Here is a 20,366-nt window from a genome sequence, read left to right as displayed (position 1 = left end):
GGCCTCTAGGGGCAGCTATGCATATTCTTTCGGCTGGCTAGGAGACCCTATGCCCCACAGTGCTGGCTTGGAAGAGGCTTCAGAGCCTCACCGAGGTGCAGAGATTGGATTTCACACAGCATTTGAGAGGCTCTAGCCGGAGGATTGCAGAGATTGATGGAGCCATTCCCAACCACTGGATTACTGGATCTTTCTTGGAAGGCCGTCATGATTCTTGGTTTGGGGTTTTTTCTAGGACAGGTGTTCCTCTTCAGGTTATGGGTCTCCCCTTGCCTAGGGAGGATGATGTACCGGTCTTTTTTTCTGTACAGGATGGATGGCAGCTTGGCAGCTAGAGAGATGTGACGTGTAGGACCTTATTGAGGGCCCCCAGATTTGTCCAGTCAGAGTTGTTGGCAGGTTAGGGAAGCACGTCTTTGTTGACCCCCCCCAAGGATAATCACAGAAAGTGTTAGCCTTTGTTTGTATGGTGGCTGCCCTATCAGACATTTGCATTGGGACCCCGGTGAGTGGGAGTGGAAGGATGCTGGTAACCCTTTGAAGCCACAAATCTATAAATTGAAGCCCTCTCTCTTCATTTACGGAGGCTCTCTTGCTGTAGACTAGCCTCTACTATGATGGTTACTCACATTCTTGTCTGTCCACCCAAGTACTCAATTTAACACATCTTTTCACAACAAACTAGCACTCATACTACATGTTTTCTCCCATTCAAAATTTGCATACAAAACCATAGCAAACCAACAACAATGAAAAAAAAAGCCATTGCACAGCCGTTTTGTCACTCAAATCAAAACCACTCAAAAAGCTAGGACAGCAAGCGTAGCCGCTTAACTTTTTAAAATTTAATACCATAGCAGTACAACCCACGTCCCATACTAAAAGCTTTTGTACTGTGCACAATCCTCACTTCTCACATCCTCTTTAATCTTTGTGCTTTCCGACATACAGCCCATGTCACCTACTGAATCCCTCCAACATCCCGGTAGTTCTTAAAGCAACCTACCTTCCCTCTGAGGAGGATCACATAGCAGCACATGTGATCAGCCATGCGTTGTTTACAATAATTTATCCTCCAGTTCTACTTGTACGCATTTTGGCATCGAACTTTGCCAGGGAACCTTCATAAGCATGTAATTTTTTGTGCCAAACATCTAGCATTTCTTGCACTATCGTGGTGAATTTTTTTTAAAAAAAACATTACAACAAAATTGCTGGGTTCTACCAAACTATTAAAAAGATAAAATCTCTCATTTTTACCAATTTATTTTCGTTGCTCACGCCTTTCCCTTTTCCAAAAGCCAAAAACAATTCCTTCGGATTTCCATGTAGCACTTGCCCTTGCAAATGGGGGGGGAGTTCATCTGGTCGAAGAAACCACCGAAGAAGACTCATCTTTTTCCCACTAGAAATCTCCTCCCAGAGCTTCATGATCTTTGCAACATGACCATCAGGTTCCTCCTCATCATATACAATGACGTTGTCAAAAAGACGATACTCTTCATGTTCATAGAAGAAGGAGAGGTAATACTTTTTCTCCTTGTTTACTGTTCCTTTGGCCTTACCCCAAATGAACTCATCATCACTATCCAGACTGGCCATGGAACATCAAAAGCAACTAATTATAGCAGCATAAACCCCATGATTCCCTGCATCAAACAAGCCAGGTTCTGTAAGCTCTAGTCACAATGGTCACACCTTACAGAAGTCATAATCTCCCCAAAAAAAAAAAATCATCAAAGACATTTGAAAAGCAAAAGAAAAAAAATAGACGACAAAATCGTTAAGGAAGATCATAATGCATCCACGTCATAGATCTTTCTGCCAAAGATTTGAGGTCTCATAACATCGAACTTTATTTGACTTTACCATTCCTAATTGCGTCATGATTGATAGTTGAAAGAGTCCAAGATAATAAGTAACTCTAATGATGTGTCTAATTCCGGCTGAATTTATCAAGAGGTCATTAGAACAGGTTCTTATTGTGTTTTCAGACATATTGTCAGATTTGTATGAGCATAAGAATCTGGACATAAACCTCAACAAGACTAAGGTGGTAATTTTCTATATTTCTACCATGGGACTGTATTAGTATGACTTCATATACAAAGGAGAGCAAGTAAGGGAGCTTTTCTGGCCCCCACTCTTTACCATGACAGTGTCATGTGCACCTGCTGCACTAGGGTGCCATGTTGCCATACTTGCACATGAGTGCACAGTTAGAAACCTTTTGGATGAGTAGTGAGCATGCTGTGGACCCTAATCCAAGGACAAGTTACCAACTACCATCATGATTACGTCATAGGGTAAAACTATGTCTTTTGAGATATGTGGGTGCGGAGACCAAGTGTAAACCCATCCACATACAAATGATAGAGCACTAATGTACAGCTCATTTTGGTAGCCAACTAAGGAGAGATGGCGTTCTCAAAACTGTCCATGTCAAAAAGGACTACAAACTGGCGACCCTTGGCAAAGCCATAAGCTAGAAGTTGACTTTTTTGTGCAAGTGTAGGCTATAGTAAGTTGGTGGTGTATTCCATGCTCTTTGCAAAACTCACGAAATGCACTTGAGTTATACTCACCGCCACGATTCGTCCTCAGAACTTTGATGTCTCTTCCGTGCTGTTTTTCTAACCTTGCTTTGAGATCTTGAAAGCACTCCAAAGCTTCAAATTTGTGCTTCAAGAAATACACCCAACATTTACGTGAGTAGTCATCAATAAAAGTGATATAATAAGATAAATCTCCAAATGATGTTGGAGAAGGTCCCCAAATGTCACTATGAATCAAATCAAGAATCCCTTTTACTCTAAATGCTTCATGCTTTGGGAATGGTGTTCTTGCCTACTTGCCCATCATACATGGCTCACACACATGAGAATTCATATTTATCTTTGGAAGGCCGACCACCATACCTTTCTCATAAATCGAAGTTTGCTTCGTCCTCTTCCCCTTCCTCTACTTCCTTGTTGAGATGATTGCTTTAAGCAGCAATCTCTCTCAAAATGACCATCTTTTCCACAATAATAACACGGACCTTTTCTTTGGTTTGTAGTTTGGTTGGATGACCTGAAATTTCCTCTTCCTCTAGTGCTGTAATTTTGATTAAATCTTTGTTGTGGTGATTGATCAAATAAAGAATTCTCACCTTGACTTTGAATTGGATGATGAGAAGAAAACCTAAAATTTCCTCTTGTCACGTGCACGCCCGTGCCATGGATAACCTTAGCATGAACAGTCTTAATCCCTGTTTAGTCAACAGTTAAGCCATCCTCTACATCATCATCAGTAGCTTCAGAACCATCATCTTCATCATAATCAGCAGCAGCAGCAGCACCTCGTCAGTGTCCTCAGCATTAGCAGCATCATCATTGTCAGAATTATCATCATTATGGAAGCATGGAGCTTCTGTCGGCTGGCTGTAGACAGGCTGTCAGCAGCCAGCAGAAGCCCTTGCAGCAGGTAGGACAGCATGCAGGCACAAGTCAGGGCCCAGCAGGGGGTGACAGGCAGAAGGAATGAAAAGCACAGCTGTTACAGCAAATTAAACGCAGTTACCTTGTCCAAAACTGGCCGACTTCTCCTGTAGCTGGCCGACCAGCCCTCCATACATATATATAAGCATCAAGCAGTAATTCAGTGTAGTATTCAGTTCATAATTCATTATTCCAGTATAGCATCAAGTAGATTCATGTAGAAGGGCTATGGGTCAACCCTTATGGGCTGACCACAAGCCTCAGCCATGTACAAGCATAAGTCACCTTTTTGTACCATATGAATAAAGAAAACCTGACACCTAATCTCTCTCCTCTATGTCTTAATCTCATGTAAATTAGCATCAATTTTCTTAAGTATGCTTAGGGTTGTGGATCAGTACAGCAAGGCTTCCACGCATGCAACATTAGTATCAGAGCATTCAGGCTCAGCCCACTAAGCTATGTCCCAAGGAAGGTGCACAGTTCCCACGGGAAGGATGCAGCAGGGTAGCAGAGGGAGTGGTCTATGTACGAAAGTGAAGCAAATATAAAACATAGATGTAGGCCCAGGTACAAGACCTGTAAATGCTGGAAACTGATGTTTATTGCTGAAATCTGAGCACGAGGGAAGCCCGTAGGTGTTGTACAATGATGAGAAGCAGTAGCAGCTGCTACTGGCCTCAATTGAATGCTGAAAAATGAGATGAACTAAGGGAAAGGGAGCCAGCCCTTATATACTACCTCAGGATGCTAGTCAGCCAGCTATAGCAGGCCGACAGCATGGTTGTAGCATAAAATGCTACATAAAATGCCTAAAAATACCAAAAATGGTTTTTAAAAAAATGCTAAATAATCTCTGCTAAGATATGTCAATGCAGGGCCTCATAAATGGCCAATACAAGCATGAAAAAGATGATGTGGGCCCTCTAGAGATGATATAATTCAACACCTCCTCTTCAGCGCCAGAGGGGCGGTCCAATACCAGCACGCTGAAGTAACACCTCCATAGTAGCTCTCGGAAGTGGTTTGGTGAAGAGATCAGCCACACTTGGATGCCACGTAGACATATCTGTACAGAAGGTGCAAGACCTGGGATGGTAACTTCGTCCCATGTGAGCCGAGTCCGGGACAAGTCAGCCAGGGTTCCATCCTGGTCGTCCGAGGTCAGGTTTGAATTGTCCTGCACATGAGTCCAAGGTCAGGTGTGCACTGTCCTGCACATGAAACAGAGCCAGTCCACGCTGTGAGTCTCCCTCTGGAATGATGTCAGTGATTCTGTGTATCTGGTATGGTATTGGATGCCAGATCATTCTGTAGACAAGTTAGGGTTTGCATATGGGAAAGGGGCCAGCTCGTAGGGCTACCCCAAGTACTTGCGTGAGCATGGGGACAGTGTAAAACCACCCCCATGAGGGCCAGGAAGGCCCTGGCTGTACCCACCAGCAATGGATAGGCCATGGAGGGCTGTAGGACAGCCCTAGGGGCAGGCCAGGGGTAGCATACAGGTTGTCCAGCCTTTTTATGGCTGTAGGGCAAGTATGGGGAAGCCCATACAGGCTGCCCAGTCTCCAAACAACACGTATACAGTGCCCAGGCCTTCTAGAAACCATGCGCCTAATGCCCAGCCAGCCATGAGAGCATGCGCAGCATTTTTTGGAATTTATTTAGCATATAATGCTGAATATACAGTCGTGGGATGAATTTATGCTAGTCGACTGGATTAGAGCTGGCCGACTGCCTTTATTGGGTAGTACAAATACTTGAGCCCACAATCCATTGTGTTATCTCATAATTCACCAAGAGCTAAGGCTAATCAAGGGCTAGGACAGCCAAGGATTTGCTAACGCAAAGGGGTGAAGGACTTAAGGTCAAGGGCAGAGTTATCTCAGCCAAGAAAGGTCAAGTTTTCTGTATTTTCTTTTCAGATTTGCATCATTCTAATAAAGCAAATACACCATTCGTGGTGGGGGCCCTACAGAGGGTATTCGGGACCCAATACTGTGTCCTCTCCTCTCTCCCTCTCTCTCTCTCTCTCTCTATTTTCTGCACATCTTCATTCAGTTTTGTGTGTTAATTCCGTTGCGAAAAGTGTGCTAATTTCTGAGCATTGAAATTACCGATCTCCCCCAAAGCTTCCGCATGTTACATGGATAAATCTGACTGCCATGTATGCAACTTTGGCAGATCCCTCCTCTGAAACTTTGCCTTTATCTTTGGTGTTGTCCTTGTCAGATGTTTTAGAAGCATCTTGGGCTTTATACTTGGCTTTTGCTGCTCGAGAATCATCACGACGAGCAAAGCAGCGAGCCTCAGTATGACTTGTCTTGCCACAATAATCACATTCATTGCTTTTGTCCTTGGATTCCTTAGAATGTTTACCCTTGCCTTTGCCTTTGTTTTTGTTTTTGTTGTTGTTGTTGTTGTTGTTGTTGTTGTTGTTGTTGTTGTTGTTGGAGTTCCCTTTTCAATTTTTGCCTTTGCCCTTGTCAAAGACAACAAAAGCAGACTCCGACTTGCCTTTTCCGCGAAGCATGCACTTGTCGTGGAGATAACTCACGACTTCCTCAAAAGGGGGGAGAGGATCACGGAAATAAATATTATCCTTGAAAGAATCAAAGGAAGCAGGTAACTTACCAAGAAGTTTATGGATGAGATTAATGATGGTGCTCCCGTACTTCTCAAGTTCCAGCTTGATACGAGAAAACTCTCCAATCTTCTCAATCAGATTATCTGACTCAGTGATGGTAAGCTTCTCCAGATCTGACTCCAATTTGGCAATCTTCACTGTCGAAACTCTCCCATACCTCCTCTGGATCTCTGTCCACATCTGATGAGCATTACTCCGGGAGGAGACAAACTGTGCCTGTATGGATGGAGTCATGCAATGGATGATGATAAGACGAGCCCGAGCATCCAATATGCTTCTCAAAGCAGGGTCCACCAAGTGAGGTGTGGAGATAGCCATCTACATAACGGCTCCTTCCAGCAACAACTGAGTGTAGAAAGACCAAGTATGATAGTTGGTTGCGGTAAGCTTCATGGAGTCACTGACTTGGGGAGGATTGTAGGACAGTATGTGGGTAGGGGTGGGAGCTGTTAGAAGTCATCTCCTGTCTAGATTTATACACCAGGGCCTTTGTTGTGGGTGTGCCTGCCCTTATCACGTGTTTTATCATTTTTCCTCACTCCCCGCATTTTTCCCCTATTTTTTCCTATTTTTCTATGGCTTGGGAGGCAACCTATTTGCTGGCCGACTGCTGAACTGGTCCACGACTCCATGCCAGAGCAAGCCGACTGCTGATGATCTGGCCGACTGGATGTGATGCTGGTCGTGGAGTTCTCAGGGCCAGTCGGCTCCCTACAGCAGGCCGACTGCTGCTATGGGGGCATATAAATAGGCCCCCAACCCCATACCACTCATTGTATCATATCAGGATTTTCTTGTGTATATCAGAGCAGAGTTACACGCCTACTTCTCTCTCTCTCTTGTGCTGTTTTTCTGCATGCGTTTTTTGCTCGTGTTCCCAGATCTGGTCATCATCTCCACTGCGTATTCTGACATGGTATCAGAGCCCTAGGCTCTAGATAGGTCTTGGGATTTGTGTGAGCAAGAGGGGGGGCTGTTTTGTGGCTGATTGGTGGACTGTTTTGGACTGTTCGGGAAGAGGAGAAGCAAGAGGACGGCGGGCTGATTTGCTGGACAGCCACTTGCAGGTATCAGTTCTTCTTTGTTCCCACCCACCCACCCTTTTCAGAGTACATCCCCGCAATGGCAGATCTGTTAGAGATGGCCGAGAGACATGTGAAGATCCCGACACTCCCCACGTTCCCGGTGGACCGTCAGTTGGACGGGAGCAACTACGGCATATGGAAGGTTATGATGGAATCTGTTCTGGAGTCTTACGATCTCGCAAATTTCGTCGTTGTTGGTATTCCACGGCCGGAAGTAGAGGAAGGGGAGTTATCGTCAACCCGAAAGGACCAGGAGGCTCAGACACAAATGTGGGATCGTGTCAATGCCAGGGTCCGTTCGTTTATTTTCCTCAACTGCACACCACAGGTAATCAACCATGTAAAGCATATGACACTGGCCAGAGGTATATGGTAGCATTTGGCTTCTCTTTACAACAGGGTATCGCCCATGAAGAGGATTTCCTTGGAAGTACAGATGCGGGTTATGAGCCCTGCAAAGTCGTCGACGATGCGGGAGCATATTAACAAGCTGCAGGCTCTTCAACAGGAAGTTCTTCACGCTGGGAAGGAGATATCGTCAGAGGACATGGCCATAACATTGTTGTCACACTTGCCCTCTTCGTACTCAGCATTTTACTCGTCTTTGATTACCGGCAGGCTCAGCACCATCACGTGGGAGGAGCTTGTGCCCATGGTCCTGGACCAGGAGGAACGATTCACGAACCCTCCTCAGGGTGGAGGTTCGGAGGCCTTAACTGGCCAACGGTCGAAAGGCCGTAACTCGGGCAAAGGGAAGGCTTCATCGGAGAAGTCTTCTGAGAAGAAGTCCGACGCTGACCGCGAAAAACTGAAGGCAGAGAGGACCTGTAATGATTGTGGCGAGAAAGGCCACTATTGGAGGCAGTGTCCCAAGCGGAAGTCCGAGAAGGGTGAAGATTCCTCAGCAGCAATCATGAAGACTCCGGCTTTTGTGCACCTGGAGGTGATGGACACCGATGTTTCATTTTCTTCAGGCAGGGAGGAGATTGGAGGACTCTCCGCAACGGATACTCGGGAGTGGATTCTCGATAGTGGTGCTTCCAGGCACATGACTCCTTCCCGTTCCGGTTTACAGGATCTCTGCAGGCTTTCTGGTCATATTCTCACGGGGGATACGTCCACTATCCCAGTTCACAGCGAGGGCAGGATGGAGATAGTTCCCGATGGCAGAGGGGGGAAGCATTCCTCCCGGTTTTCATCTGTTGTCAGTGCATCAAGTTTGCAAGACTGGCGTACGGGTGGAGTTTGATGAGCATTTTGTTGCTCTCCGGGACAAAGCAACAGGCCAGCTGGTTTGGGAAGGCGGAGTGGAGAATGGAGTTTACAAGCTTTCAGCACTCTCTCTCCCAGGCTCTCAGGTTTGTGATGAGTGGCAGTCTGGTAATGGCCACTTGTGTGTGGATACGCTGCAGGTACAGGCTTTCCGAGACCAGATGGTGGATAGCTTGCCAGTAGATGGCAGCAATTGGCAGGAACTTTCCAGTACTGATGTTGGCGGTTCTTGTGTTTGTGAGTCAGAGGAAACTGAACAGGTCACTTATGCTTTGATGTCTCGTCGTATTCGGGACAAAGAACCTCCAGTAGTAGCTGAGGATGTTCTTTCCACGGGGACCTTTTGGAAAGCCAGGCAGGTGGCCGGTGATTACTTGCAGAAGGAGGTGGTTTCTCCAAGCTTTGTGGTTCCGGATTCAGAGGGGGTGGTTGACAGGTTTCATCAGGTTTCCAGGACTTGTTTGTGCACCGTAACAGGTGTTGATCCTTGTGAGCAGTGTGATGTCTCTGTGACTCAGAAGCTCTATGGTTCATTGATCTGGTTGATGGACACCAGATTGGACGGGAGCATCCTGATGAGGCAGTTGAGCTCATGGTTGCGGATGACTCTTTGGGAGGCAAGATTGCGTTTCCTGTGGTTTCTGCGGCATGCGAAGGATCAGGGACTCTTGTACACAGAAGGGGGATTGTTGGATGGAGTCCGACTCCACGGTTGGAGTGACTCGGTTTGGGGAGGAGATCCGGACACGAGGAGATCTACTTCAGGCCCAACAGCAGTTTTCTGGAGCAGTAAGAAGCAGTCATCTTTTGCCTTGTCGAGCACAAAGGCAGAGTACCGGGCTGCTTGTGATGCTCCTTGTGAGGTGGTGAGGATGCAGAGGTTGCATTACAAGTTTGGGCTTCCATTGGAGGAACCCATGGTCATCCAGAGGCACTTTGTTCGTGAACAGATCGTTGCTGATGACATCTTGTTAGAGTTCTGTTCGACGGAGGACAGTACGGTGGACCTCTTCACGAAGTCGCTCTCTCAAGATTTGCTCAGGCGGCACCCCAGCTCCCTGTTGTTGGTTTCACAGCCAGGAGCTGAGAGGGGGTGTTAGAAGTCATCTCCTGTCTAGATTTATACACTAGGGCCTTTGTTGTGGGTGTGCCCGCCCTTATCAGGTGTTTTATCATTTTTCCTCACTCCCCGCATTTTTCCCCTATTTTTTCCCATTTTTCTGTGGCTTGGGAGGCAGCCCATTTGCTAGCCGACTGTTGAACTGGTCCACGACTCCATGCCAGAGCTGGCCGACTGCTGATGATCTGGCCGACTGGATGTGATGCTGGTCGTGGAGTTTTCAGGGCCAGTCGGCTGCCTACAGCAGGCCGACTGCTGCTATGGGGACATATAAATAGGCCCCCAACCCCATACCACTCATTGTATCATATCGGGATTTTCTTGTGTATATCATAGCAGAGTTACACGCCTACTTCTCTCTCTCTTGTGCTGTTTTTTCTGCATGCGTTTTTTGCTCGTCTTCCCAGATCTGGTCATCATCTCCGCTGCGTATTCTGACAGGAGCAAGACCTGGATGAAAGAAACTCGGAGAGGTAAGATTGGGAATAGGAACCACCAGTGGAGCGTCGGGAGCAAGGGATCCAGGCTGTGATGGTGCTGGAGAATCAACAGGAGAAGGAGCAGCACTAGAGAAATCTCGTGAAGCCATGTCCTCTGACAAGAAACCTTCTCTGAAGAAAGGGGCTGAAAAAATAATCAGCAAGTCCTCCTCTCAAGCTGTGCACAACAAGAAGAAAGGGAGGAAGGGTGGGAAACTGAAAGGAGAGGAAGAATATCTCTCCAAGATGTAGTTCCCTGTCCTCAGCACCTAGAAGAGAGCTTCAGCAATTAAAAAAATCAGCAATCTTTGCTGAAAAAATCAGAGATACAACAGTCCCAAGTGTCAGATGAAGAAAACGCAGCACTCTTGAGGAAGCCTCTGCTCCCGGAAGAAAACGCAGCACCTTCTACGCTGAAATCTGCAGAAAACGCACCAAACTCTCGAAGCCTCTGCTCCAAAACAGAAAATGCAGCTTTCATCTGCTCATCACAGGTCAACGTTTTTCTCTGATACCATGTAAGAAAGTGAAGCAAATATAAAACATCCAGGTACAAGACCTGTAAATGCTGGAAACTGATGTTTATTGCTGAAATCTGAGCACAAGGGAAGCCCGTAGGTGCTATACAATGATGAGAAGCAGTAGCAGATGCTGCTAATGACCTCAATTGAATGCTGAAAAATGAGATGAACTGAGGGAAAGGGAGCCAGCCCTTATATACTACCTCAGGATACTGGTCAGCCAGCTGTAGCAGGCTGACAGCATGGCTGTAGCATAAAATGCCACATAAATGCCTAAAAATACCAAAAAATGGTAAATAATCTCTGCTAAGATATGCGAATGCAGGGCCTCATAAATGGCCAATACAAGCATGAAAAAGATGATGTAGACCCTCTGGAGATGATATAATCCAACAGTCTACAACAGGCGAAGCTAGAGGAAGCAGTCCCTGAGGGTAGGTACGCAGACCTAGTACCTCAGTAAGCTCTCAAATCATTTCCAAAGGCCCAGCAACAGGCATGATCAATTCCGGCAGGTGACCCGACGCTATGTCAAGGTTAACGGAAAGCAAGCATGCAGAACCGCACAAAAGCATTGGAAGAGAATTCTCCTCCTTTGTCAGCCCAAAGAGTCTTCACCTGCAATCCAGACTCCTTCCCACCATAACATGCCACTCCTTGAACCTGCAAAAGCCTGGTCCTTATGGGAAAGAAAATAAACCCATGTAAATCTGCTACAATCATTAAGCAGCATAAAGTACAAAGAACCTCCCAAGGATGGGGTTTGCATAGGTCCACACAAGTTAGTGTGTACCAACTCCAAAGGTTTCAAAGCCCGCCTAGTAGCCTACTTTGGAAAAGATTCCCTGCTTACCACGAATGCAAGAACTACAGTGTCCCTGCCTGCTGCCAACATCTGGCAAGCCATCCATCGTCTGGTCCTAGAAAGCCCGCCACAGCGCATCCACATTCAAGTGGCCAAAACGGAAATGCCACAAATCACTGATCTAAGTGCCTGTCAGAGAAGAGAGTGCTGAGAGTTTGTAGATCCCATTCTCCACTATGCCTTCCCAAACAACCTGGCTTGTTGCTTTGTCCCGTAGAGCAACAAAATGCTCATCAAACTCCACCCGGATGCCAGTCTTGCAAACCTCATGCACTAACAAAAGATTTAAACCAAGTGCTGGAACGTAAAGAACACGAGAGGAATGTTTCTCCCCTTTGACATCGGGAATAATCTCCATCCTTCCCTCACTGTGAATCAAGATAGTGGAATTGTCGCCAATGAAGATGCAACCTAACTGCCGTTTAAGATCCTATAATATCTCTTGGGAAGGAGTCATGTGCCTAGAAGCACCACTATCGAGAATCCACTTCCCAATATCTCGGGCGGCGGTGAAACCAATTGCCTCCCTACTCGAAGAAGATGAAGCATGTGTCCATAATTTCCAAGTGTACAAAAGCTGGAATCTTAGGAGTTGCAGCTCAAGAATCAGCATTCTTCGTGGTACTCCGCTTACTTTCTCACCACAATTGTTACACGTCCACTCGGCCTTCAAAGCATCACGATCTGAATCGGGTTTCTTCTCAAAAGCCTTCTCCGATGAAGACTTTCCTTTGCCCTTTTGACCGCCAGCCAATCAAGGCCTCAAAACCTCCGCCCTGTGGAAGGTTCGTAAAGCACACTTCCTGGTCCAAGACCATAGGCACAAGCTCCTCCCATGTGATGGTGTTGAGCCTCCCACTGGTGATCAAAGATGGTGGTGTATCTCTCTCTAATGACACTATATGCTCTGCATCTGCATACATAATGTTCCTCACTCTCAACCTCCTCCTAGCATAGTCTGCATATCCTCTCTGCTTTGGGGATCCGTGCTGCCCTACCTGCCTCAATCTCAAGCTGGTGTGATGACACTCTGAGCTAGCCAATCACCACTCGACACTGTGAGGCATGTACAAATCCATGTATCCAGGTCTCTGTATGAATCCATCTGCTGAGATACGCATAAACTGATCTCTGTAGTATAGCATCTTGTGGACAAGATCACCTTTTATATTAGCTTGAAGCTCTACAATGGCAATAGGCCAGCAAGAGAATGTTAAACTTGTGCAAGGGAATGGATGGATTAGTGAATAATGGAGGAACTCCTTATTTAGTCCATGTGAGAGCTGGCCGACTGCCTCTAGGGCTGGCCAACTCGCACAGGACAAATAAAAAGGAGAAAAATATACTAAATACCCAATAAATGGTACAATCCCAAAACACTGAGAAACATAAATTCTAACACCCCCTCTGCAGCTCATAGTGTGCAAGAGTCAGAAGAAGATAAGCCGATGAAGATGCAACCATGGACCTTCCAGCACAACGAATACTTGAATCACCTCGGAGAGAGCATCCACCAACCTGTTTCCTTGAAACAAAATGCCACCACGAACAACAAGAAACTTTACTTGGCCATAAATTCCCTCACAAGTGTGCAATGAACTCCAAGAATAGATGATGAGTTACTGGACACACCGCACCCATAATCCCCAACAGTGGATGGTGAACACATCACGTCCTAAAAGCCTCGAACAATGAACTCAAAACAAATCCAGTTCATAATCTTTGCTATACAAAAGATAACCATGTCTTGCCAAATGCCTAATGCTTGGAACTCCGAATCACGGTCCCCCTGCACCAGTAAGTGGAGCTGTAATCAGCCCCCTCTCACCCACAAGCCTCTTCTGGCTCGAAGCACATGAGAGGGAATTGCATGTGTACTAGAGAAGTACACCATCTCGGTTCTCCTGAGCCGGAAGCGCCCTAGGAGCCCTAGAAGTGGTACTAGAATCTGTATCACTATCCTGTGTCGTGCCTTTGCCTTTTCTCTGAGATGAAGTCTTGCCCTTGGTCTTGTCCTTCTTCTTGGACAAACAATCCTTGGACAGATGTCCTCTCTTCTCGCAAGAGACGCAGCGACTCTCACCTTTCTTCTAAACTGAGGAAAGTGCCTCGTCAGAACTGTTGACTGACACCTCAGCTTACCCTATGAGACGAGACTCCTCCAAAAGTAGGGAGCTAAGATCATCAAAATCCAACTGAGTGGATGTAACCGGGCACCTCAAAGATCAAGAAATCACATCATAGTCAAGAGGAAGCTTGGTGAGGATAAGAGCAGCCAGTTGAGAAGCAGTCAAAGCAGCACCCATAGCCAGTAACTAGTCATGGATAATCTAGGAGAAAACGCAGCCAAGAACTGGCCGGCAACAAGGGAAAGATTGGCTGGACTGGAAAACGCAGCAGTGTATGAAAATGCAGCCACTATTTAGGACTGAACTGCAGCAAGGAGGCGCTAGGAGCTAAGGCACAGATGAGAAGGCAGGCAAAAGATGGAGCAGCCTGAACCTAAGCGAATGTGATACCATGATTGAGAATGCACAGGCGGAAGCATAACAAGACAAGAGAGAGAGTAGAGAGCTTGTGGACAAGATCACCTTTTATATTAGCTTGAAGCTTTACGATGGCAATAGGCCAACAAGAGAATGTTGAACTTGTGCAAGCGAATGGATGGATTAGTGAATAATGGGGAACTCCTTATATAGTCCATGTGAGAGCTGGCCGACTGGCACAAGACAAATAAAACAGAGAAAAATATATAAAATACCCAATAAATGGTACAACCCCAAAACACTGAGATACATAAATTCTAACATGGCGTGCAATTAAGGAAGATGAAAGAACGCACACGGTCATTGACACGATCCCACAACTGTGCGTGAGCCTCCCGTTCTTTCCTAGTAGGGGGTAAAGTCACCCCATCCTCCAACTCTGGCTGTGAGACACCACCCACAATGAAATTAGCCAAGTCATAAGACTCCAAGGCAGGCTCCATCATTACCTTCCAACTGCCGTAGTTGGTCCCGTCCAACTGTTGATCCACCGGGAATGTGGGGAGAGTGGGGATCTTCACTTATTAGCCATCTCAAGGGTTAACAAGGTCTTGTGAAGGGAAAGTGGGTGGGAAAAAAAATGAAGAAGAGGCTCCAAACACTATGCAAGGTGACTGTCCAACAATGATGGCCGCCTTCTTCCCGATCTCCAAGTCCCGAACAGCCCACAAAATCTCCAATCAGCACCAAAAAACAGCAAACCCTCAAGCTCCCACTGACTCCAAGCTTCAAGCCACCTGGGGCTCTAATACCATGTTGGAATGCACAATGTCACCAATTGGCCGACCATTTGGTCCATCTCCAGATTTTGTCTCGTTCACTTGAGGCCAGGCCAATGTCTCATGTGAAGAGGCCAGTATTTTGCTGACATGGACGGGAGCCAGACTGGTGCCACCCGTGTTAGCAGGATGGTGTCGTATGGACGGGAGCCAGACTGGTGCCCGACTGGTGCCCCCGTGTATGACCTGGACTGTGTTCGACCCATGGGATTGTCACGCCATGGAAGAGCCAGTATTCGTGCCGTGTTTTGCCTATGGGACTGTCACACCATAGGGAGACTCGTGCCTGGAACTGTGTCTTACCTATGGGACTATCACTCCATAGGAAGACCAGGCTTTTATGTTTTACGTCGTGCCAGTTTTGTGCCGACAGATATTTTGTACTTGTTCCATGAACGGGAGATATGTCCATGTTACTATTTGCACATGCACACATGTTTTGCATGTTTGAAACTGTTTTCGCATGACATGTATTTTTGTGTTTGCCTGCTTGACGTGTTACTTACTGAGCGGGGACGCCAGTCGTGAAGTCTGCTCTGTCTTCTGACGAGTTTTAGTGCATGTGAACAGGTGGTAAGTATATTAACATGTTGTTTTAAATACTTTATTTCTAACCCTTTGATTTATAACGTTATAGGTTCACACCCACTTAAAAGTGGGCACCCACTTAGGGGCCAAGGTGGAGAGCCCCACTTAAGTGAGTGTGGGAGTGGGCATGGTCACCTACCACATCCCTTTGGAACTGGCCACCCACATGCAAGCGTGGGGGGGGCCAGCCAAATCAAAGTGTTAAACTCCACCTTAATTTTTATAAAAAAAGGGCTTTCACCTTCAGCGTAGAACCAACCGGCGATCCGCTTCCACTTTCTTACGTAAGACAACCGGCGACCATCTCTTCGGGCTACGCACGTACATGATTTTGGCGGCTGTACGTTCTGCTCCTACAGGCGGCAGCAGACCTGCAGTACCTCAGCGTGCTGCCTCTGGCGACTGCTCCTACAGGCGGCAGCATACTTGAAGACTGCGCTGCCTTTCTCTTCTGCACGCAGTCGTGGGCCACCCCAACAGGCTCTGCGTCTCATCTGCAGAGCAAGCTGCGCCTATCCTTCAGCAGGCTGCCCACTACAGGCAGCTGCGCAGGTTGTAGCCAGGTGACAGTGCACAACAACCAGGCGACCCCTAGCCAACGGCTGCACCTCTCCAGGCTACGCATGCCCTTACAGACGGCTGTGGCTGTAAGCCTGTTTTCCAGTCAGTAGAACACTGCCCTCAAGCGACTGTGCTTGAGCTCTCCCACGCCTTAGTTCCTCCACGCTGCAGCCAGGCCTCTCCTCCCTTGCAAGTGGGTACTCCTTCTCTCACAGCAGGCGGCTGTGGTCTTTGCGGTGGTACTTGTCTTGGTGACTGCGCTAAGTTCACCACGAGGCGACTGTGCCATCCCAACAAGGTGGCTGCTTCTTCAACAAGGTGTTATCTCTCCAAAGGCTGCCTCTCTATTTCCTACTTTGAAAGAGGTTGCACATCTTCTCCACTGGCGACTACAAGAGGACTTCACATCTCCTGGGTGGCTACATCTACTACACAAATACCACGGGTATTGGTCCTCTATCAGCCATCCACAAGTAAGTGAATTTCAGATTTAAGTAAAGTATTTTGTGTTAAATCTGATAGGGGGTTCCCGACTCCCTATACGGCCAACACCCGTTCGGTGCCGGGTAGTCCAAGCTCTATTGGAGAACCTCGGTCCAAAGGTGCTGAGATCGGGAGAGCCAGGCGTTAGTACGAGAGCGCCTGTTTGTGCGTGGTCTCGGAACACCAGTGAGGCGCTCTCCGCGGAGTCCAGTGAAAGCACAGGACCGTAGAGATTGGACCACACTAGTGGTCATTCTGCTTCGAGCATCTAAGAGCCTATTTGTTTGGTACTGTTTTCATATGTACATGGACATCATCTGGTTCTTGGAACCCATGGAGCATTGTATTTGTTAAATACTCCCAATAAATATATCATATATTGAGGGGAGGGTCGGCCCGTTCCGGCCCCAGTGCTGGTGTCCATCTTTCCATTTCATTTCATCTCAATTTCAAAGTTGTATTAAGTTGTCCATTTCAAATTGTGGTTTTAAAGTTGTGCTATTACGCGTGTGGGTGTCCAACGGAGTCTATTCCCACTTGACGGGATCGGTTTCATTGGTATCAGAGCACGGTTGTTTCCCTCTTCCTAGTGGGGAAACGAACCTGTGTACTGGACATCCCGCTTTTAGCAAACTTAAAACACAATGGACAGCCAAGGCAACCCTTTGGAAGTGCCAAATTCGAGGGGTCCATCTAGTGCCGCTCGTGGGTCTGATGCCTTGCGAGGAAGACACAAGCCCCTTGAAAGGGTTAATGATAGTGAATCAAAGGGTCAACTCTCTCCAGGAAAGACAGTTATGCTTGAACAAGAGCCTGATGCTATGAGGGCTGAAATGGAACATATGAGAAAACTTTTGCAGGCTCAAGAGCAAGAGTTAAAGTTTTTGCATGAAGATCCCCATGTGCAAAGTGCTATTGAAGCCAGGAAGGCTGATGCAATGGTAGATGTAACTTTTGAGTCCATGGCACGGGAAGTGGGTAAGAAACCAAGAGAGTTGGCACTTGCCTACCTCCTTCGCAAAGGTGATATCAAAGAGGGGGACGATGGAGAGCTGAAATTCAGAAATCCACCTCGCCTAAAGCATGGAGATCCCGCATCTCAAAGGCTGAAATCTTTTATGCAAAAGGAAAAGGTGACAGTCACCTCTCGTCATGCATCTTCTCCACAAGGCACTAAGCCTGACAGATATATGTATGGCAGTGCTCATGGAAGGCATGAAAGTCACATGCATGCAAGACATGTATCTCATGGTAAGGGTGACAGGTCTGCTTCCAGAAAAATTTTGCCTTCTGAGTTGTCTCATGGAGAGACACTGCCTTATGCAGGTAAGTCACATGCATCTGAGTTTCAAGTTCGTGAAGCACATGCCACCGTGCCTCATGAAATCTCTATGACGGCCCATGGAGCCCATGCAGATAGGGCTGCCCCGTTGGATAAGGGGAAAAGAAAAAGAGAAGACCATGAGCCTCATGCCAGAAAGCTCAAGGAATTCAAAGCAAGTGACAAATCTGTCAAGTTTGATGTCTTTCATGGTAAACATGATGCTTCTAAAGTGTTAGCATTTGTGGCACGGTTCGACATTGCTTTTAGCGATGAGGACTTCACAGAAAAGTCAAAGGTACGCCATGCTAGCATGTTTTTGAAAGGGACCGCTGCTCATTGGTGGATCACTGAAAAGATCACCAAGGATCCCATTTCCACTTGGAAGGAATTTAAAGACATATTCTATGCTCAGTTTTTGCCACCAAATGCGGAGCAAACTCTCACTCAAAAGTGGGACAGGCTGGAACAAAGAGACAATGAAAGCGTGCAACAATATGTCAACAAGTTCTGGAAAGTGTTGCTGGAAGTGACTCCCTTTATGCAAATCACTGAGGATGAAAGAAAGAGGAAGTTTCGTTCTGGACTGCAACCAGCATATCGTTCGGGCATAGAATTGCACCGAAACATACTTTGCAACAACTCTCAGCTTCTGCTCTTGCTACGGAGCAATTAGTGCTCAAGATTAAACAGGATCAAGGAGGTTCAAAGGGGAAGGACAAGGCTGTCCCTAAAGAACAGGGCCCAAGGAAGAACAAATTCGGCTTAACCCCGGAGCAAAGAGAGCAATATGCCAAGGATGGAAAATGCTTTTCTTGATGTAGCAAAGACCACATGTTTCGACAATGCCCAGATCGCAAACCAAAGCACGAGGACAAGCAGACCAAGGCTAATGTACATGCAGTGTTGGGGTAAAGGCACTATGCCCACCCTTATAGTGTGTACAAGCCCATAAGTTATAGTACATAGTACACTTAGTACTTTTAATGTACTAAGTGCACTATGTGTACTAGTGCAATATACATGTGTGATAGGGGAGTCACACACTCAATACTTGGTGAGTTGACTTATCCCCACAACTCTCTCTCTCTCTCTCTCCCTTGTTCTCTCTGTGTATGTCTCCCACATGAATCTCTAACCCTAACTCTCCCATTCAACTGGTATCAGAGCCATAAGCCTAACTCAGCAGTGGAGCAGTCGTACCGTTGTGCTGAATTCTGAAGGTGCTGGTCGTACCCTGATCTGGTTGCCTTTCTCTGCCCAGCCAACAGGCGTGGGCTGCTCAACTGCTGCCCAGCAGCTGGGCGTAGGCAGCCAAGCAGCCCCAGCCAGTAGCGTGGGCTGCCCAGCAGCGCTCGCAGCAGGTGAGGAGTTAAACGCTGCCAGCAAACAAGTCGACTAGGTGTCAGCGCTGGGCAGCAATACGTGAGCGTTGGGCGTTCAACTGGCTACTAGGCGGATAGGCGAAGGCAGCAAGCAGGCGTGAGCGAGTACCCGTAGCGAACCATTAGTGCGAAAGGAAGGGTAGCATGAAGTACGCGCTATCCATCCGCCGGGCAGCCCCAGCTCTGCATCGCTTCACGCGCTCTTTCGCCTCCGTGGGAACCCAAGTCGACACGGACGCCACCATCCACATCCAGAAGGCCCGCACGTGGGAGAAAAGCTCCACCACTCCTCTGCGTGAGATTTTTGAGAGCTTTTCAGCAAAATGCTGCATTTGCCCATCGCCAACCCCACAGTGAGAGACAAGGCGAAAGAGGGATTCAGGTCTTCTTTCCTCTTCCAGCATCAACACACGTGCAGCACCCTTTCTGCAGCAGCATCAGCAAACCCCCTTTCCTGCAACAAAAAATCAAAAAAAAATTTAAGAGGTATTTGCCTTCAATTTTGGAAATTTCTTATCAATTCAATCAATTGAGCAGGTACAGGTGCCGAATTGCTCAATTTCTGAGCAAAATTGGCAAAATTGGGTGACATTGGTCACAATCAGGATCAATTTGCAGGAAATTGGATGTCGAAATTTGGGGCTTTTGATGTAATTGTGCAATTAAGCAGTCATACATGCTGTATGATGTGAGAAATCGCACATTCGGGCAAAATTGCAGCAAATTGCAGTGCAAATCAAGGGGCTTTTGTGCCGATTGGATTGATTTGCATGCAGGCACTCGCAATTGATGCTTTGGGCAATGTGTTGATGCCTGGCAAGCACTCAATGTGCCTGTAAATCAAGGGGCTTTCATGTATTTGATGTATATGTGGCCAGGGGGAAGCACTGTGAAGACTCTGGATGCCTTCATGTGCGTCAATGTACCATGTATGATCAGCAAATTGATCTTAAATCAAGGGGCTTTTCAAGATTTTATGCTTGTTGAGCTTGGCAAAGCAGCAGGCAAGACTTTTATGCCTTGAATCCTCAGAAATCAGCTTGCAGTCAAGGGGCTTTTGCCCAATTTCTGTTCGGAACTGTTGTATGCAGTGTTCGGGACTGTAAAAGTCTGATTTTCACTCATTTGGACAGCCAAGAGAGCATTTATTGCTACTGTACCTGCTGGTACAGATTTGGCACAGCTTTGTGCAAGTTTTGGCATGGCTGTACACTGATTTGAGTGAGGAAAAGGTT

At 47.0% G+C, this 20,366-nt stretch overlaps 1 protein-coding gene across 9 annotated transcripts in view; it reads right to left on the bottom strand.

Annotated features, from left to right (window-relative positions):
* Positions 1-20,366, bottom strand: part of LOC147621429 (protein ANTI-SILENCING 1-like) — a 134,861-nt gene that overhangs the window by 102,825 nt on the left and 11,670 nt on the right. For 7 of the 9 annotated variants that reach the window (XR_015269827.1, XR_015269826.1, XR_015269828.1 and 4 more), the window contains exon 2: positions 1,261-1,649. Coding sequence is in view for 6 of the 9 variants with exons in the window: in XM_086824168.1 (XP_086680294.1) it covers positions 1,261-1,602 (342 nt within the window). In the remaining 3 variants the exon portion in view is untranslated. Of the gene's footprint in view, positions 1-1,260; positions 1,650-2,585; positions 2,683-20,366 lie in introns of those variants that run through there. The other 2 variants (XM_086824172.1, XM_086824169.1) reach the window with 2 other exon arrangements.

This window comes from Cibotium barometz, chromosome 30 (assembly GCF_041138505.1).
Source record: "Cibotium barometz isolate CiBa-2024 chromosome 30, ASM4113850v1, whole genome shotgun sequence".
Taxonomy (NCBI): domain Eukaryota; kingdom Viridiplantae; phylum Streptophyta; class Polypodiopsida; order Cyatheales; family Cibotiaceae; genus Cibotium; species Cibotium barometz.
Note: the sequence above shows the minus strand (reverse complement) of the source record. Positions and strands in the feature narration are given on the sequence as shown.